Raw genomic sequence first — 15261 nt, 5'->3', positions numbered from 1 at the left:
CCTCCACCGCTCCGGGTTTCTTCAACGTACCTGATCGTACACTTGTTATGGTAGATGCTAGCCCATCTGCTTTGGGCACCTAGCTTATACAATTGGATGGGGGAGGGGAACATCGTATAATAAGTTATGCTTCCAAATCATTAACAGATACAGAACGGCGGTATTGTCGTACAGAGAAGGAAGCCCTTGCCCTTGTCTGGAATATGGAGAAATTTTACATTTACCTTTACGGGAAAGAATTTGAATTGCTAACCGACTGTAAGGCGTTGGTCTATCTCTTCACTCATCGTTCCAGACCATGCGCTAGAATAAGGCAGAGCGGTGAATCTTAGGGCTTCAAAGTTTTGAATATTCTATAACTTATACATTCCAGGAGATCAAAATGTTGCAGATGTGCTTTCTCGATTGACCACTCTTCGACCCGTAGCGTTCGATGAATTGGAGATAATGGTCAGAGAAATTGCGAATTTGTCTGCAGGTGCTGTGGCTATCGAGTGGGAAAAGTTAGTTGATGCCACTAAGCAGGATTCAGAGCTTCAACAGGTTATGAACCTAAGGAAGTTTAAGACAGGAGCTGCCAGTCGAATTTCGTATTATTGCGAATCAGCTATGCTGTGTTGGAGAAGTCTTAATTCTTAATGCGGGGAATGATCAACCGGTGAACACTCGTGTTTATTTCAGTTACCGTGGGGACGTAATTTGTGATTAGCCCGGTCCCTTTCAAATTGTTTCATTATTTATGTACGGTCCTTATATTTTAAATGACGTTTCACATTCATCTAGTGATGACCGATTTTCATTCGTATAATCGATTAATCGATTAACGAACCGAACAGTAAAATATTTGTAATCGGTTATATCAACAATCAATACGAAACTAACGATTTTAAATTGGCTCACCACTTTAGTAGCCTATTGGTCCCAAGCAAACGATTAACGTACCCTATTCTAGTTGAAATTCTATTACTACACTATGTTTGTTTTGATTCGCTATGAAAGTTTGACAGATAACATCAGGGGTGTGTGGATTCATGCAGAAAATGCAGGGGTGAGTGAAATAGCTTGGGACTGCTTGGGACCGTTGTTCTGGTACTGAGTGAGCCAAAAATAATAATGATTTTCTTCGGGACCCAGTGGTCTTAGAGTTACCTCTATGGTTATATCATGCCGATATAAGCATTAACTTCTTCAGAGGATCATCACCGATCGTTTCAAACAAGTTTTGCACTCTCATTGGTGGAAAAATTACAGAACAGCGAACGAAATAAAATCGATTGGTTGTTAATCGAGTAATTAAAAAATGGGACATCTCTGATTTTGGTGTGATTGTTTTGATAAAAAAAAGCGCGCGAAATTTCATCTCTACATTCAACAGGGCATAACTTTTTTACCATTGGGTAAAAATCAACCAAATTTAGCATACTTTCTCATTGATGTGTATTGTGTACATGCTGTCAAACTCGAAGTCGTGTTTTTCGATTCAACGAAAATGGAGGTGAACCAACGCGAGTTGAGAGAACAAATTCTTTCCAAACACCTGGAATTTCCTGACCTGTCGCACCGGCAGTTGGGAAAAATGTTGAACATTCACCATTCAACCGTCTCCAGAGTGTTGAAGCGGTTCCAGGAGCGGTTGACGTTGGACCACGGCAAAGGAGCTGGAAGAAAACCGGGACCGGAGAACAAAAAGACGGAGGGAAAGGTGAAGTGGATGATTAAAGCAAATCCCAACGTCTCAAGCCGTGATTTGGCTGAAAGATCGGCATGTCGCAGAGCTACGTCCAGAATGCAAAGAAGAGAGTTGGACTACATACATACAAGGTACAGAACTTCCCAAACCGCGATGAGCGGCAACAATCGACGGCTAAAACTCGGGCACGGAAGCTCTACGAGAAGATGCTGACAAAATATGGCTGCTGTGTGATGGACGACGAAACGTATATAAAAGCCGATTTTAAGCAAATTCCGGGGTTGGAGTTTTTCACCGGCAAGAGCAAGTTCGATGTGGACGACAAATTTAAGAAGAAGAAAATGTCGAAGTTCGCCTCCAAATATCTCATTTGGCAGGCCATCTGCTCTTGCGGACTGAGGAGTGAGCCTTTCGTGACAAAGGGCACAGTAAATGGCGAGATCTACAAATCTGAGTGCCTCGAGAAGCGCCTTTTGCCGTTCTTGCAGCAGCACGACGAAGCTCCGCTATTTTGGCCAGATTTGGCATCAGACCACTATTCTAAAAGTGTCCTGGAGTGGTATGAGGCCAATTCTGTCCATTTTGTTCCAAAGGACATGAATCCACCAAACTGTCCGGAGCTGCGCCCGGTGGAGCTGTACTGGGAAATAATGAAGCGGGAACTTCGGAAGAGCAAGAAGACAGTCAAAGACGAGAAGGACATGTTAAGAAAATGGAAAAAAAACTGAGAAACTGGTACCGGATGACACTGTAAAGACTTTGATGGAGGGCATCAAGCGAAAATGCGTTCAATTTTACACTCAAGCCTTCATCGATTAACTTTTCTTTTGATTTTTGAAGTAAATATATGTATAAAACTACCCTAAAATTTTGGTTTGATTCTAAACATTATAAGAAAATTGGCATGACATTTTCGGTGTCGCAATAATTTTGTGTTCGCCCTTTACGAAAATGTTGAGAATTGAGCTGAAGAAGTTTAGTGATTATATACCCCATTAAATACAACAGTTTTATTAAAAGAGGGGTGGGATGAAGGGTCTTGCCCCTCGATGTAGAGAGGACTTAACTTGTGGAGAGAGGATGTATAGTGTAAAGCGGGCTAAAGGAGACTCTCCGCAGAATCGATTCATTTATGAGTGTTCACTCGGATGTCGACAGTAGCAGGCCACTCTTGATGTGTGTCACGAAATCTCTGTTTACTCGGCAGCAACCATTGTGTGGTTCTCCTCATTGTACTTTATTAACAGTTCTTTCGGTCGATGCGTCGTCGACCGAAAGCAATCGTTTCGTGATGAGCGTGTGAGTGATGACCACACTTTGGGTCCATTGCTGCCATACAATGAAACCACTGGAAGCGGATCCCGTTCTGATGGAGGATGCTTATTGGTTAGCGAAAGATAAAGTGTTTATTGTGTTGTACCTTTTGACTATAGTTTTACGATGTTTTGTATAGTGAATAAGAATCCTCGGCTCTGTAAAGTGAATTCTTTTAAGCCTTATCAAATAAATCAATAAGCAAAACAAAAATAATCGCTTCGTTTTAGTCAATGTATTTCTTGTTATCGATTCACAATGAACATTCCTCCTGTCAAACATGACTTGACTATCGCTTGTTTCCTTCGTCAAGTGCATCAGTTCATTTCATTTCAAGCAAAGACTTGTTTCAATTGACGCAATGAATTACTCGGAATCTGTTTCCTACGTTTTTTCCACTTTCACTTAATTTCGGGGCTCATTCCACTTGTCACGGGTCGCGTCGTTAGGCATCAAAATATAGTATCCGGAAAGTATCAGCACAATATCGGTTGCCGATAGGGAGGCATCTAGATTATATGTAGTAGTACAATGTTACTTGATATTAAACGAAAATTAAATTAACGAGGCCATCGGGCTTAGGAAAAGTCTCAAATATCCTACAATATGGTTATTTTTGGAACGTAGTAGACGCATAGATGCTGAAAATCAATATTCGATGCCATTTTGGAATCCAAGATGGTGGTCATCGGGTTTCAGAAAAAAAGTGTCAAATACCCTACAATATGGGTATTTTCCGAGGGGGGCGACACATCTAAATCTCAATTCTAGATGCTCGAAAAATCTCACAGTAGCGAATCAATCTTCTAAAAATCTTCTTTCATTTCTCGCATCTACTTGCATCGCGCATCATCTTTTTGCAGGAAATCTCCAAAATCGTGATAAATCTTCTTTCTATCTACTCAGCTAGCCACAGCAATACACAATATTTCCTGCATCGTAGATAGAGTCGTCCCCCTCGGTATTTTCAGAACAAGGACGGCGCGTAGATTCTGAAAATCGGTATTCGACACCATTTGTAGGGTATTTGACACTTCTTCTGAAATCGAAAGCCACCATCTTGAATTTCAAGACATAGATTGACGTAGATTTCCGACCTCTAGATACCACCCCGATTTCAAAAATACTCACAATGATCGGTATTTGCGAGGGGGCGACACATCCAAATCTCAATTCTATATGCTCAACAAATCTCCCACTAGCGAATCAATCTTCGAAAAATATTCTTTCATTTCTCGCATCTACTTGCATCGCGCATCATCTTTTTGCAGGAAATCTTCAGAATCGTCATCAATCCCCTTTCTATATACTCAGTGTGCGCGCAGTTAGCCAAAACAAAACAAATCTTTCCTGCATCGTAGATAGAGTCGCCCCCTGGGGTATTTGACAGTATTTCACACTTTTTCTGAATCAAAGCCACCATCTTAGATTATAAAATGGCGTCAAACATCGGTTTCTGGCCAAGTAATCAACTCTGCACACTGTGCCGAAACACATCACGGCACACTGATCGACACGTTAGGGCACACTTTGACAAATATGTCACAGAATATAATATAAAACGGCATCACTGTTTTTTTTTGCTGACGTTTCTCCAATAGTTGCTTAGGTTTCGCACTTTGTTGACAGTCGTTGATCTTCGATTCAGGATGAATTTAATAAGTTCATCGGACTAGACGATCAGATTCCGGATTAGAAGTCAAACCTATAGGATTTCGCTCGGATCTCTCCTGCAGTCAGTACTTCGTCTGATTCCCTGCAAGAGTTGTTAAAGTGTGGTGATAAATACTGGCGCCGAAATCATAACCAGCAACAGCAATAACTAGGTCACCCTCAGGGTCATCCACTTTTGCAACCAACATGATTGCAACAGTTGCTTGGCGTTTCCGGTAGCGGAAAATATAGGTAATAACGGTTCTCATGGGTCAATTCCACAGGCACTAAGCGGTGGCCAGATACATAGTCGTATGCAAATCAGGGCCCTTCCTCTGGATGAGCGATATGAAGAGCCACCGGTTGCTCACCCTGTTTGAATAATCACGATTCGTTCAATAAATATGATGACAATAACAAACAAATAATCACAAACATCATTAAAACCTCAGGGTTGCCAAACCCAACAAACATTTGAAGCGGAATAAGAGCTTATTCAGGAAATAATTTGCTTCTTCAGCTAAAACATAGCTTATTCAGCCATTAATCAGCACAAAATGTTTGTTGGGATATCACAAGATACTTGATTGGCACGCTTCGGCACAGCTAAAACATTTGGTACAGATTGAGATGTGCAGAGTTGACTATCTCTTGCATTGATGGGTATTTGACAGTATTCCCCACTTTTTTCTGAAATCGGAAACCACCGTCTTTCATTCCTTAGACGTCATCCCGATTCGAAAAATACCTCTATTGATGGGTAGTTGACAGTATATCCAACTTTTATCAAACCGTAAGCCGCCATCTTAGATTTTAAAACGGCGTCAAATCAGTGCCAACATTTCGAAGGGGCGTAATTGCATTTGTAAACAATGGCTTTAGTCGTCGATTTCTCGCGAATAAAAGCTCACTCATGAAAAATAATATCACCAGCAGGTAGAGGAATGTTTCCTCTACCAGCTAGCATTGTAATTTTGGAGAGGTAAGATTTTATTCGCGAGAAATTGACGGCTAAAGTCATTGTTTACAAAAGCAATTACGCCCCTTCGAAATGTTGGCACTGAAATATCGATTTTCATTATCTAGACGTCATGCAAAAAAAAAAACGATGAAGCAAAACAAAAACAAGTCATTTTCACAGCGCGGCCTGCTTCGATTCCTTTCAAGGGAGTTCTGAGGCTGTGTTCCATTTGGTGAATTTTTACTTAAATTGACAGATGGAAAATTTTGAATAAACGTGCTATTTCAGCAGACCTATTTCTGACAGACAAGGAATCAATTTTGATAGACGCTTTCTCGAAAATCGACCGATCAACAACAGAAGGATTTTCGAATATCTTAATTTATTTTCGAAGTGTCAAATCTAAGTTAAAATTTTCCAAATAGAACACAGCCTAAGGCTGTGTTCCATTTGGCGAATTTTCACTTAAATTTGACAGATGGAAAATTTTGAATAAACCTGCTATTCCAACACACTTCCCTATAATAAATTACCATAAACGAACGATAACCCAAATGATTGAACTATTCCACAAATGAGTTGGATGAAACCCCGAACACGCCGTTAAGAAAATTAACCATTACATTTTTATTAGGATTATTTCTGACATACAAGGAAACAAATTTTGACATAAACCTTTTCGAGAATTGGACGATCAACAACAGAGGGATTTTCGAACATCATGAAAATTTACCAAATGGAACACAGCCTGAGGCTGTGTTCCATTGGCGTTGACGGCACCGTCGAAATATTTGCTCTTCCAGCAAATATAGACAGTTTCTTATGAGAATTTTCGGTGGAGTGAAAGGATAGTACAAAGTCCGCCATGTTTCACGCACAGGCTGACGTTTGCTTATGGATTTTCTCATAGGAGTAAATAGCTACAGAGTCGCCGTCAACGCCAATTTGGTGAATTTTCACTTAAATTTGACACTTCGAAAATAAATTAAGATGTTCGAAAATCCCTCTGTTGTTGATTGGCCAATTTTCGAGAAAGCGTCTGTCAAAGTTGATTCCTTGTCTGTCAGAAATAAGTCTGGTACAATAGCAGGTTTATTTGAAGATTTTACATCTGTCAAATTTAAGTGAAAATTCACCAAATGGAACACAGCCTGAGAGTATTGCAAGAAAATTCGGAGAAGAAATTCAAAGGGAAATCGAAGCTTGATTCCACTGGTAGTTAAGGAGAAAACATATGGAATGTCAAGGAATATTGAATAGAAATTGTGAGAAGAATTATACGTGAATTTTGAGAAAAATTTCCATTATGAGAAATTCAAGGGAGTTCTGACTATAATATCAAGAGAATTAAGAGGAAAATTCGATGGAAGTTTCGAGGATCATTTCACAAAAATTCTAAGGTGTATTAAAAAGGAATTCTGAGGAAATTTACTAGGGAATTCTTATGAGAGCCTGAATGCAATTCCTGTGAGAAACTCAAATTAGCATTCCGTGAGAATTCTGAAGCATATTTTAAGAATTGCAAAAAATCAGAAGCATTTCTAGATTATTTTGAAGAAAATTATGTGTGTATTAATTTGTTACATGGTTTTAAATAAATTCTTCAACAAATCAACCAGCTTTTTTTTTTGACAGATTAGAAATCAATTTTCACAAAAATTCTTACGAAAATCTGACGGTCAACAACAGAGGGATTTTCGATCATTATAATTTATTTTCAAAGCGTCAAATTTAAGTGAAAATTCTGATAGTGCGCAGGATGCATGAAAGAATTTCCATATAAATCACATAGGGTGACAGCACAGACAAATAGACGTAACTCTTTGAAAAACTTGTTCTTGATAACATAGTATCTCAAAACATATTAGGTATAACATTTGATAACGGCACAAAAGCATTTGTAAACAAACTTTCTAAGGCCCTTTACACGCGAACCAAAGTACGCCCACGCTAACCAATACCACTTTCGGAAAGGTGATAGTTGCTCCTATCCGATGATGTTGATAATTTGCGTGGGTGTTCTTTGGTTCGCGTGTAAAGGGCCTTAGAAAGTTTGTTTACAAATGCTTTTGTGCCGTTATCAAATGTTATACCTGATATAACCTCAGTAACGACATAAACTATAACTCGTAAACAATATTGCATAAAAGTTCTATAGACTATATAGAAACGTCAAAGTGATCCGATGCCAGCGCTGCGCCGAGTAGTTCGCGGAACTGATAATATTCAAATCAACCGTTAAATGCATGAACGAAGATACACAATGAAGAGTTACGTCTGTTTGTCTGTGGTGACAGTGTTTCGTGCAGATCATCGACCAAATGTACCAAAAACTTGATGTACTTGATTCCATATTTTGATGTCAATGTCTGTGTAAGGGAAGTTAGCATCCATGTACTTGAAATCTATGTCTTTGCTAGGAAAAACCACCACGTGCCTGCCTGCCATACTGTACTCATCCAACTTGTGCCGTACTTCGATGATATTTCGAGAACCAAGCACCAGCCTCTACTTACCAAAATGTTCAAACAGATGGCAAAGATGACGGGCATCACGCACGAATGCATATTTTCCAGTGCGATCACACTAAGGAACCAGCAAATCGAGTAGATCGGTTGAAAGAAGAGTCCGAACTTGATCGCCCGCTTGAAATCGGTAAAGTCCTGAATGTCGGACGCCATACTGGGTGTGGACAGTTCCGCCAACGAGAGCTGCCCCAAGTCGATCCTGGTGTCGTAGCACTCCAGCGACTTCTTGATGCCGCTGAGGCTGAATCCGTGACCTACTACAGTTTGCTGCGGCAGCGTAACGACCGATTGGCGATTTTCCAGCATTTGATTGGCGTATTCCTGGCAGCATTTTTCCTTCAGTTCCAGCTGCGGGTAGCTGTTGCTTCGGTTGGCCAGGTGAGCTCCTACCGAGGGCAGCCGTGGGAACATAATATCGTTACACTTGGAGGTGGTTTCAATCATGCTTTCGATGCTTTCGCACAGAATCGCCGTCTGTTTGCTGGAGATTTTCTTCAGACTGATCGTTCCCAGCACCGTGGTCAGGATGATGAGGAACGAAATCGGTATCATGAAGCTCACGATCATGCCCTTCTGGATCGACATCCAACAGTAGCGATGCACCTCGAAGGTGTCGATTGATGAGGCGTATGAGAACTGGAAAGAAATTCCTTGCATTAGGTTGCATCAAGACTAACCGTTACTCATAGGTACATACCAAAACGTAGACAGCCGGAACTCCGTAGCCCATCAGATAGTTGTACTTCAGCTTGGGTCCACATTCGTTAACGATGAGGTCGTAGATCACGTAGATGTAGATGAAGCACCAGATGCTCGTGCTCAGATGGAGATAGTGCAATACAATGGCAATCAGTTCACATTTGACTGGATTGCGAGTGGCTTGAACTCCAAGCACGAACGAAAAATTGGACGCCGCTAGAGTCAGTAGCATATTCAGACAAATCGGATAGAACGTGTTGAAGTGCCGGGGGCGGCGGTTTCGCAGGAACAGTATTATTGCCGTCAGTATCTGCGGTGCCAGTGCGAAGACGGCCCCTATCACAATTACGTTGCTGCCCAGATCCTTCCGAAGCGTCCCGTTCGTACCGTAGTAGATGTACATAATGTTGTCGATAAAGTCGTGGCCTTTCATGTCGTCGTTCAGACTATCGAATGAACCGTCGTCATCGATGCGGGCCTGAGGACTCTTTCGGAGAGATTTCCCGGAATCTGAAAAAAAAACAAGTCGTTATTTCATAGCCCATCAAAGCAAATCCATTTGGGATACCTACAAACTTTAATCACATTTTCCTCCCCGGGATAACGGTTCCTCTTCATGGTGCTCTTGTTGAGGAACGTGGCGTAGATATGGTCCGGATCGGGATAGATGTCTGGTGGTCGGGTGACTTCATCCTCCTGCGAAGAGGTGCTACTGCTGCTGCTACTGCCTTCCTGTTCCGATGCCAAAGGAAGCGGAACGCGGTAGCCTAGTCCGGCCAGGCCGTTTTCGTACTCCCGGTTGTAGGCGTTCCGCGATGAATCGGCATCGTAATCGTAGAAAATGGGTTCCATGATGTCCGCTGCCGGGCGGGTGTAGTTGATGAAATCGTTGATGTACCGTGCCTCGTAGTTGGGGAATTTGAGCCGCGCCGAGGTGACTTTGGCTGCAAGGGGAAAAGAAATTGCATCGATTAGGTTCGTACACTGGGTTAAGGGATTTTGGTGGAACGCCAGATTTTATCGTTTATTTGTTTATTTATTTATTTGGTTCTACATCAACAGACTGGGTTTAGTCCTTATGATGGATTAAGCAATACTAGGCCGGCACCGGTGGTGTAGTGGTAAGCGTGACTGCTTTCTCACTCCAATGGGTCTGGGTTCAATCCCAGTCGAGGTCGGTGGGATTTTTCTGAGGCATAAAAATCTCTGGTCACGTCTTCCTTCGGAAGGGAAGTAAAGCCGTTGGTCCCGGCCCATGTGTGTTGATGATTGGGTGCGATATCCTACGCAGGTGTGGAAGCTGCCTTCCTGCACATTCGATTGCCGTCAATGGATGGCAATCGATGTCCGTTGGGGATTGGCACTAGATTGCGGAACAGAGACCGACGTTAAATAAAGGAAAGAAGAAGAAGAAGAAGCAATACTAGGAGATACAATATAGTCAAGAAGTAACAAGCTGCAAAGGCCGTGAAGTCCAACTTAATTCCTAATTCTTAAAAATATATCACGGAATCTCTGACGCAGCGTTTCGCGTGCCAAGTGAAAATCAAGTAAGGAAGCACCACGATTGAAAACCCATTGTAGCCCATTGATAGCACCATACGAACTATAGTTTGTACGACGAAAAGGTATCCTCAGCATTGCGTTGTTACGGAGTGCTCGTGGTTGAACGTTAACGTCGATTTGTTGTAGAATAGAACGACAATCGATTCTGCCCTGTAGAATGTCTGCCACAAACAGGGCCCTTGTCGTATCTCTTCGACTCCACAAAGGATCCAGGTGAATTAACTGGCACCGACTTTCGTAGCTTGGAAGGCGATGAGGATCCCTCCAAGGCAATCGTCGAAGGGCAAACCAGATGAATCGTCGTTGAATAGACTCTACTCTTTGTACACTGTTTTGGTAATTGGGATTCCATACAGGGCAGCAGTATTCTAACACCGACCGGACGAGGGAGCAGTAAAGCGACTTCAGATAGTAGATGTCCGTGAAACTTTTACCTATCCTGAAAATGAAGCCGAGCGTTCTGGATGCCTTGTCGATCACGTACGAGATATGCTGGCTGTATGTGAGTTGGCAATCTAAGGCTCTGAACCATTTGGTGGATTATTTTAACTTTTGGTTAAAATTTGACAGATGAAAAGTTATCGATTAACCCTGCTATCCGAGCATGGTTATTTCTGACAGACAAGAAGTTAAATTTTGACAACCGTGGCTCGAAAACCGGTCGATCGACAGCACGGGGATTTTCGAACATAGAAAATAACTTTCGAAATGTCACTTTTAACCACGAGTTAAATTTAACTCGGCAAATGGTTCACAGCCTAAGATGACTCCCAGATCCTTAGGCTCTGAACCATTTGACGATTTATTTTTTATTTTTGGTTAAAATTTGACAGATGGAAAGTTATTGATGAACCCTGCTATCCGAGCATGGTTATTGGCGTTGACGGCACCGTCGAAAAATTTGCTCTTTCAGCAAATTTAGATAGTTTCTTATGGGAATTTTCGGTGGAGTGAAAGGATAGTACAAAGTCCGCCATGTTTCACGCACAGTCTGACGTTTGCTTATGGATTTTCTCATAGGAGTAAAGAGCTACAGATTCGCCGTCAACGCCAATTGCTGACAGACAACCGTGGCCCGAAAACCGGTCGATTGACAGCACGGGGATTTTCGAACATAGAATTTTTTTTTTTCGAAATGTCTCTTTTAACCACGAGTTAAATTTAACTCAGCAAATGGTTCACAGCCTTAGGCTCTGAACCATTTAGTGAATTATTTTAACTTTTGGTTTGACAGATGTAAAGACAGATGGAAAGTTATCGATGAACCCTGCTATCCGAGCGTGGTTACTTCTGACCTCGCTTCTGACAGACAACTTGGCTAAGTTCTTCTCTAAAACCGGTCGATCGACAGCACAGGGATTTTCGAACATAGAAAATAACTTTCGAAATGTCACTTTAACCACGAGTTAAGGCTGTGTTCCATTTGGCGAATTTTCACTTAAATTTGACACTTCGAAACTAAATTATAATGTTCGAAAATCCCTCTGTTGTTGATCGGCCAATTTTCGAGAAGGTGTGTGTCAAAATTGATTCCATGTCTGTCAGATATAAGTCTTCTGGAATAGCAGGTTAATTTGGAAATTTTCCATCTGTCAAGTTTAAGTGAAAATTCGCCAAATGGAACACAGCCTAAATTTAACTCAGCAAATGGTTCGCAGCCTTAATGTGATTCACACGATGTTCGTAAACGCCTTCTAGGATATAACTGAATGTAATTGGATTTTTCTGTGAGAACGTGATTACTGAACTTTTTGTTGGATTTACAACCATGCGGTTCAGTTGGCATCAATTAGCAAAAGCGTTGAGTTGGAGTTGGAGACGGTGGCAGTCAGCGATGGCTCGGGTTCGGAGATAGATTATCATGTCGTCTGCGAACGACAGTCGTGGACCGTCGAGGACGAAATTGACGTCGTTGAAATACACAAGAAATATCCACGGGCCGAGGTGGTTACCTTGCGGAATATCCGAAGTGGCAGGGAACGAAGGAGATCGGCAGTCGTCGATTGCAACTTCCAACTGACGATCAGTTAGATAGGATGCAAACCATCGTAGGAGACTACCGTTTATACCGAGTCTATCCAGTTTGGCGGCCGCTATAGGATGGTTCAACTTATCGAAGGCGGCTGATAGGTCAGTGTAGATGACATCTGTTTGCATATGGTCTGTCATACTCTCCGTAATGTCCGAGTTGAGACACAGAAGGTTGGAGGTAGTCGACCGCCCTGCCATGAAACCATGCTGGTCTTCGCTCAAGTGCTGCTTGAAGTGAGAGACTAATGGTTCCATAACGACCAACTCGAACAGTTTAGATATGGTACACAACGATGTGATGCCGCGATAGTTGTCGATGTTTCTTTTGCATCCCTTCTCAGCTGATTTCCAGCAGGAAGGAAACACCCCACTGGAGAGGGACATTTCGAACAGAAGGCAGAGAGGAGTCACCAGGCTATCGATGTGTTGCTTAAGAAAGACGGAAGGAACTCCGTCAGGTCCAGGCTTAAATGAAGACTTCAGTAGCGAAGCCGCCCTAGTTATCATAGCGAGATCGATGTTGATAGCTACCAAAGATTGACCAGACATTGGAACATTACTGGCTGCTAGAGAAACGTGCTCGTCAGGTAGGTTCTCGCCCGAGAATACACTCGCAAACTTGGTTGAGAACAGACGGCAAATGTCGTTAGGGGATAAAGTCGATGGAAGGCCAGACTCCTTTCGTTGCTCATTCGCATAATTCCAAAAAGTTTTCGGGGGAGATCGAAGCTTCCGTTGAACATTTCGTTGATAACGCCGATAAAATTGGCGACTGGTTCATTGATACGCATGATTGATCCTTGCATAATGGTCCTTGAGTTGTAGGGTGTGGTACTTGGCGCATTTTCATAGCGCGACTCTTTTGGAAGACTTTAACATACGGAGTTCACTTGTTTGCCAAGGATGATGATTACCTTATTTAGGAACTTTTTTCGGAACGTGTCGTTCAATGGCGTAAGCCAAAATATGCGAGAGCGTTTGGGCAGCTGCATTGACATCGGCAGGGACGAGTATCCTGTGCCAGTCCGAATTCGAAAGAAGTTCCCCGATACTGTCGTGGTCAGCATTTCGGAAATCGTAGGAGAACTCTAAGGGGTAGAATGAATTTGGTTGCCTTCAAGTGCAATAACTAAAGGAGGATAGTGTCTAAGGTCTAAGCTACGATTGTTCTAATTGCTTCAGAGTGGCGATACTGTAATGATCCAAAAGGCTTACAGCTCCAGAGTGAAATGTAGAACGGTCGTGGTCCGGATACAGGAATCCACCGTAAGTGTCGCAATCACTCTTCCTTTGGGCCAACAGTTGCGAGGATGGTTCGGGTCCACTATGACGACTACGTCGCCGATTTTTACCGGTAGCGTACTGGAAGCGTACCATTTAGTCCTACGCTCAGGTAGGTGCTCAGCTACCCAACGTCTCCAGGACTGGTTGGCGATGATTTGCGAAGCACACTAACACAGACGTACTACGGCGCCGCTGTCATCAAGTGTGGTGAGCGGCTTGGCTCCGTTTCAGCTTCCCAGAAGAATGTGATTAGGGGTGAGAGCTGGGACGGCGTTGTCTTCGATCGAAACATGCGTAAGTGGTCTCGAGTTCAGTTGTTCTCGATCTCGGCTAATGCGTTGCGCAATACTTCATCCGAAGGACGTCGAGGCAAGTTTAGAGACTTGTGGCTGGTCTTCACACTGCGGATCAGGCGCTCCCAGCTCCCACCCATGTGTGGTGACGATGGTGGATTAAAGGACCAGGTAGTTTCGGAGCTGGTGAACTCCTTCATCATCGCTTCATGATCGAGCTCTCGTACCACCCGACCTAGCTCATTGTTTGTGCGCACAAAGTTGGTTCCGCGGTCGCAGTATATGTAGCGTTTTTCAACCCTCCTGCCAACAGTGACCTCCATGGGACAGAAGTAGTCGATTCCTATGATGGGTGAATGGTCCAGAATGCGCTGCTAATCTTGCCTCAGGAAGGTCAGCCATGATCGTAGGACTCGGCACAGCTCGATCGTTTTTACAACGCTGGCAGTTTCATCTGACCTTGGCACAGCAAACGCGGATGCGTGGAATGGAGTAAAGGGTGATACGGTCAAAATTTGGTCAAGGGAAAACGCGTGTAAATCGGTGAAATCGTTTATTTAAAAAATCAAATTAAATTTCTTTTTCAAGTTGAATTAGTATAAAATTCAGGAAAAATATTCAGTTAGGCTTCCGCTTTTCCAAATCCGAATTGCCGGGCCTTACGCTTGACCCCTGCCATCAGATTTCGTACAGCCACCTTGTCCACCTTCTTCGCCGCAGAAAGCCAGTTTGCCTTGAACTGCTGCTCGCCCTTAGCAGTTTTTTTGGTCTTCTTTAGGTTCCGCTTGACAATAGCCCAGTATTTCTCAATTGGATGGAGCTCTGGCGTGTTGGGAGGGTTCTTGTCTTTGGGAACCACCTGCACGTTGTTGGCGGCGTACCACTCCATGGCCTTTTTACCGTAATGGCAAGATGCCAAATCCGGCCAAAACAGTACGGAACAACCGTGTTTCTTCAGGAAAGGCAGCAGACGTTTATTCAAACACTCTTTCACGTAAATTTCTTGGTTGACAGTCCCGGAAGCTATGAAAATGCTGCTTTTTAAGCCACAGGTACAGATGGTTTGCCAAACCAGATATTTCTTTGCGAACTTTGACAGTTTCATGTGCTTGAAAACATCTGCTACCTTTCCCCTTCCTTTTGCCGTATAAAACTCCTGTCCCGGAAGCTGCTTGTAGTCGGCTTTAACGTAGGTTTCGTCGTCCATTACCACGCAGTCAAACTTCGTCAGCATCGTCGTGT

The 15261-nt window shown here is 42.9% G+C and overlaps 1 protein-coding gene across 1 annotated transcript in view; it reads right to left on the bottom strand.

The window, feature by feature from the left end:
• The window catches only part of LOC135716700 (uncharacterized), a 37686-nt gene that overhangs the window by 2668 nt on the left and 19757 nt on the right, over positions 1–15261 (bottom strand). Inside the window, exons 2-4 of the mRNA XM_065239006.1 lie at positions 9418–9789; positions 8844–9355; positions 8135–8782 (exon numbers count right to left, since the gene is read on the bottom strand). Of these exons, the coding sequence (XP_065095078.1) occupies positions 8135–8782; positions 8844–9355; positions 9418–9789 (1532 nt within the window). The remainder of the gene's footprint in view (positions 1–8134; positions 8783–8843; positions 9356–9417; positions 9790–15261) is intronic.

The sequence above is a fragment of the Ochlerotatus camptorhynchus genome, unplaced genomic scaffold (genome assembly GCF_037179485.1).
Source record: "Ochlerotatus camptorhynchus isolate MF236.1 unplaced genomic scaffold, CSIRO-AGI_Acam_v1.1 ptg000046l, whole genome shotgun sequence".
NCBI classification, from domain to species: domain Eukaryota; kingdom Metazoa; phylum Arthropoda; class Insecta; order Diptera; family Culicidae; genus Ochlerotatus; species Ochlerotatus camptorhynchus.
The sequence above is the reverse complement of the archived record's forward strand: the minus strand, read 5'-3'. Positions and strand labels throughout refer to the sequence as shown.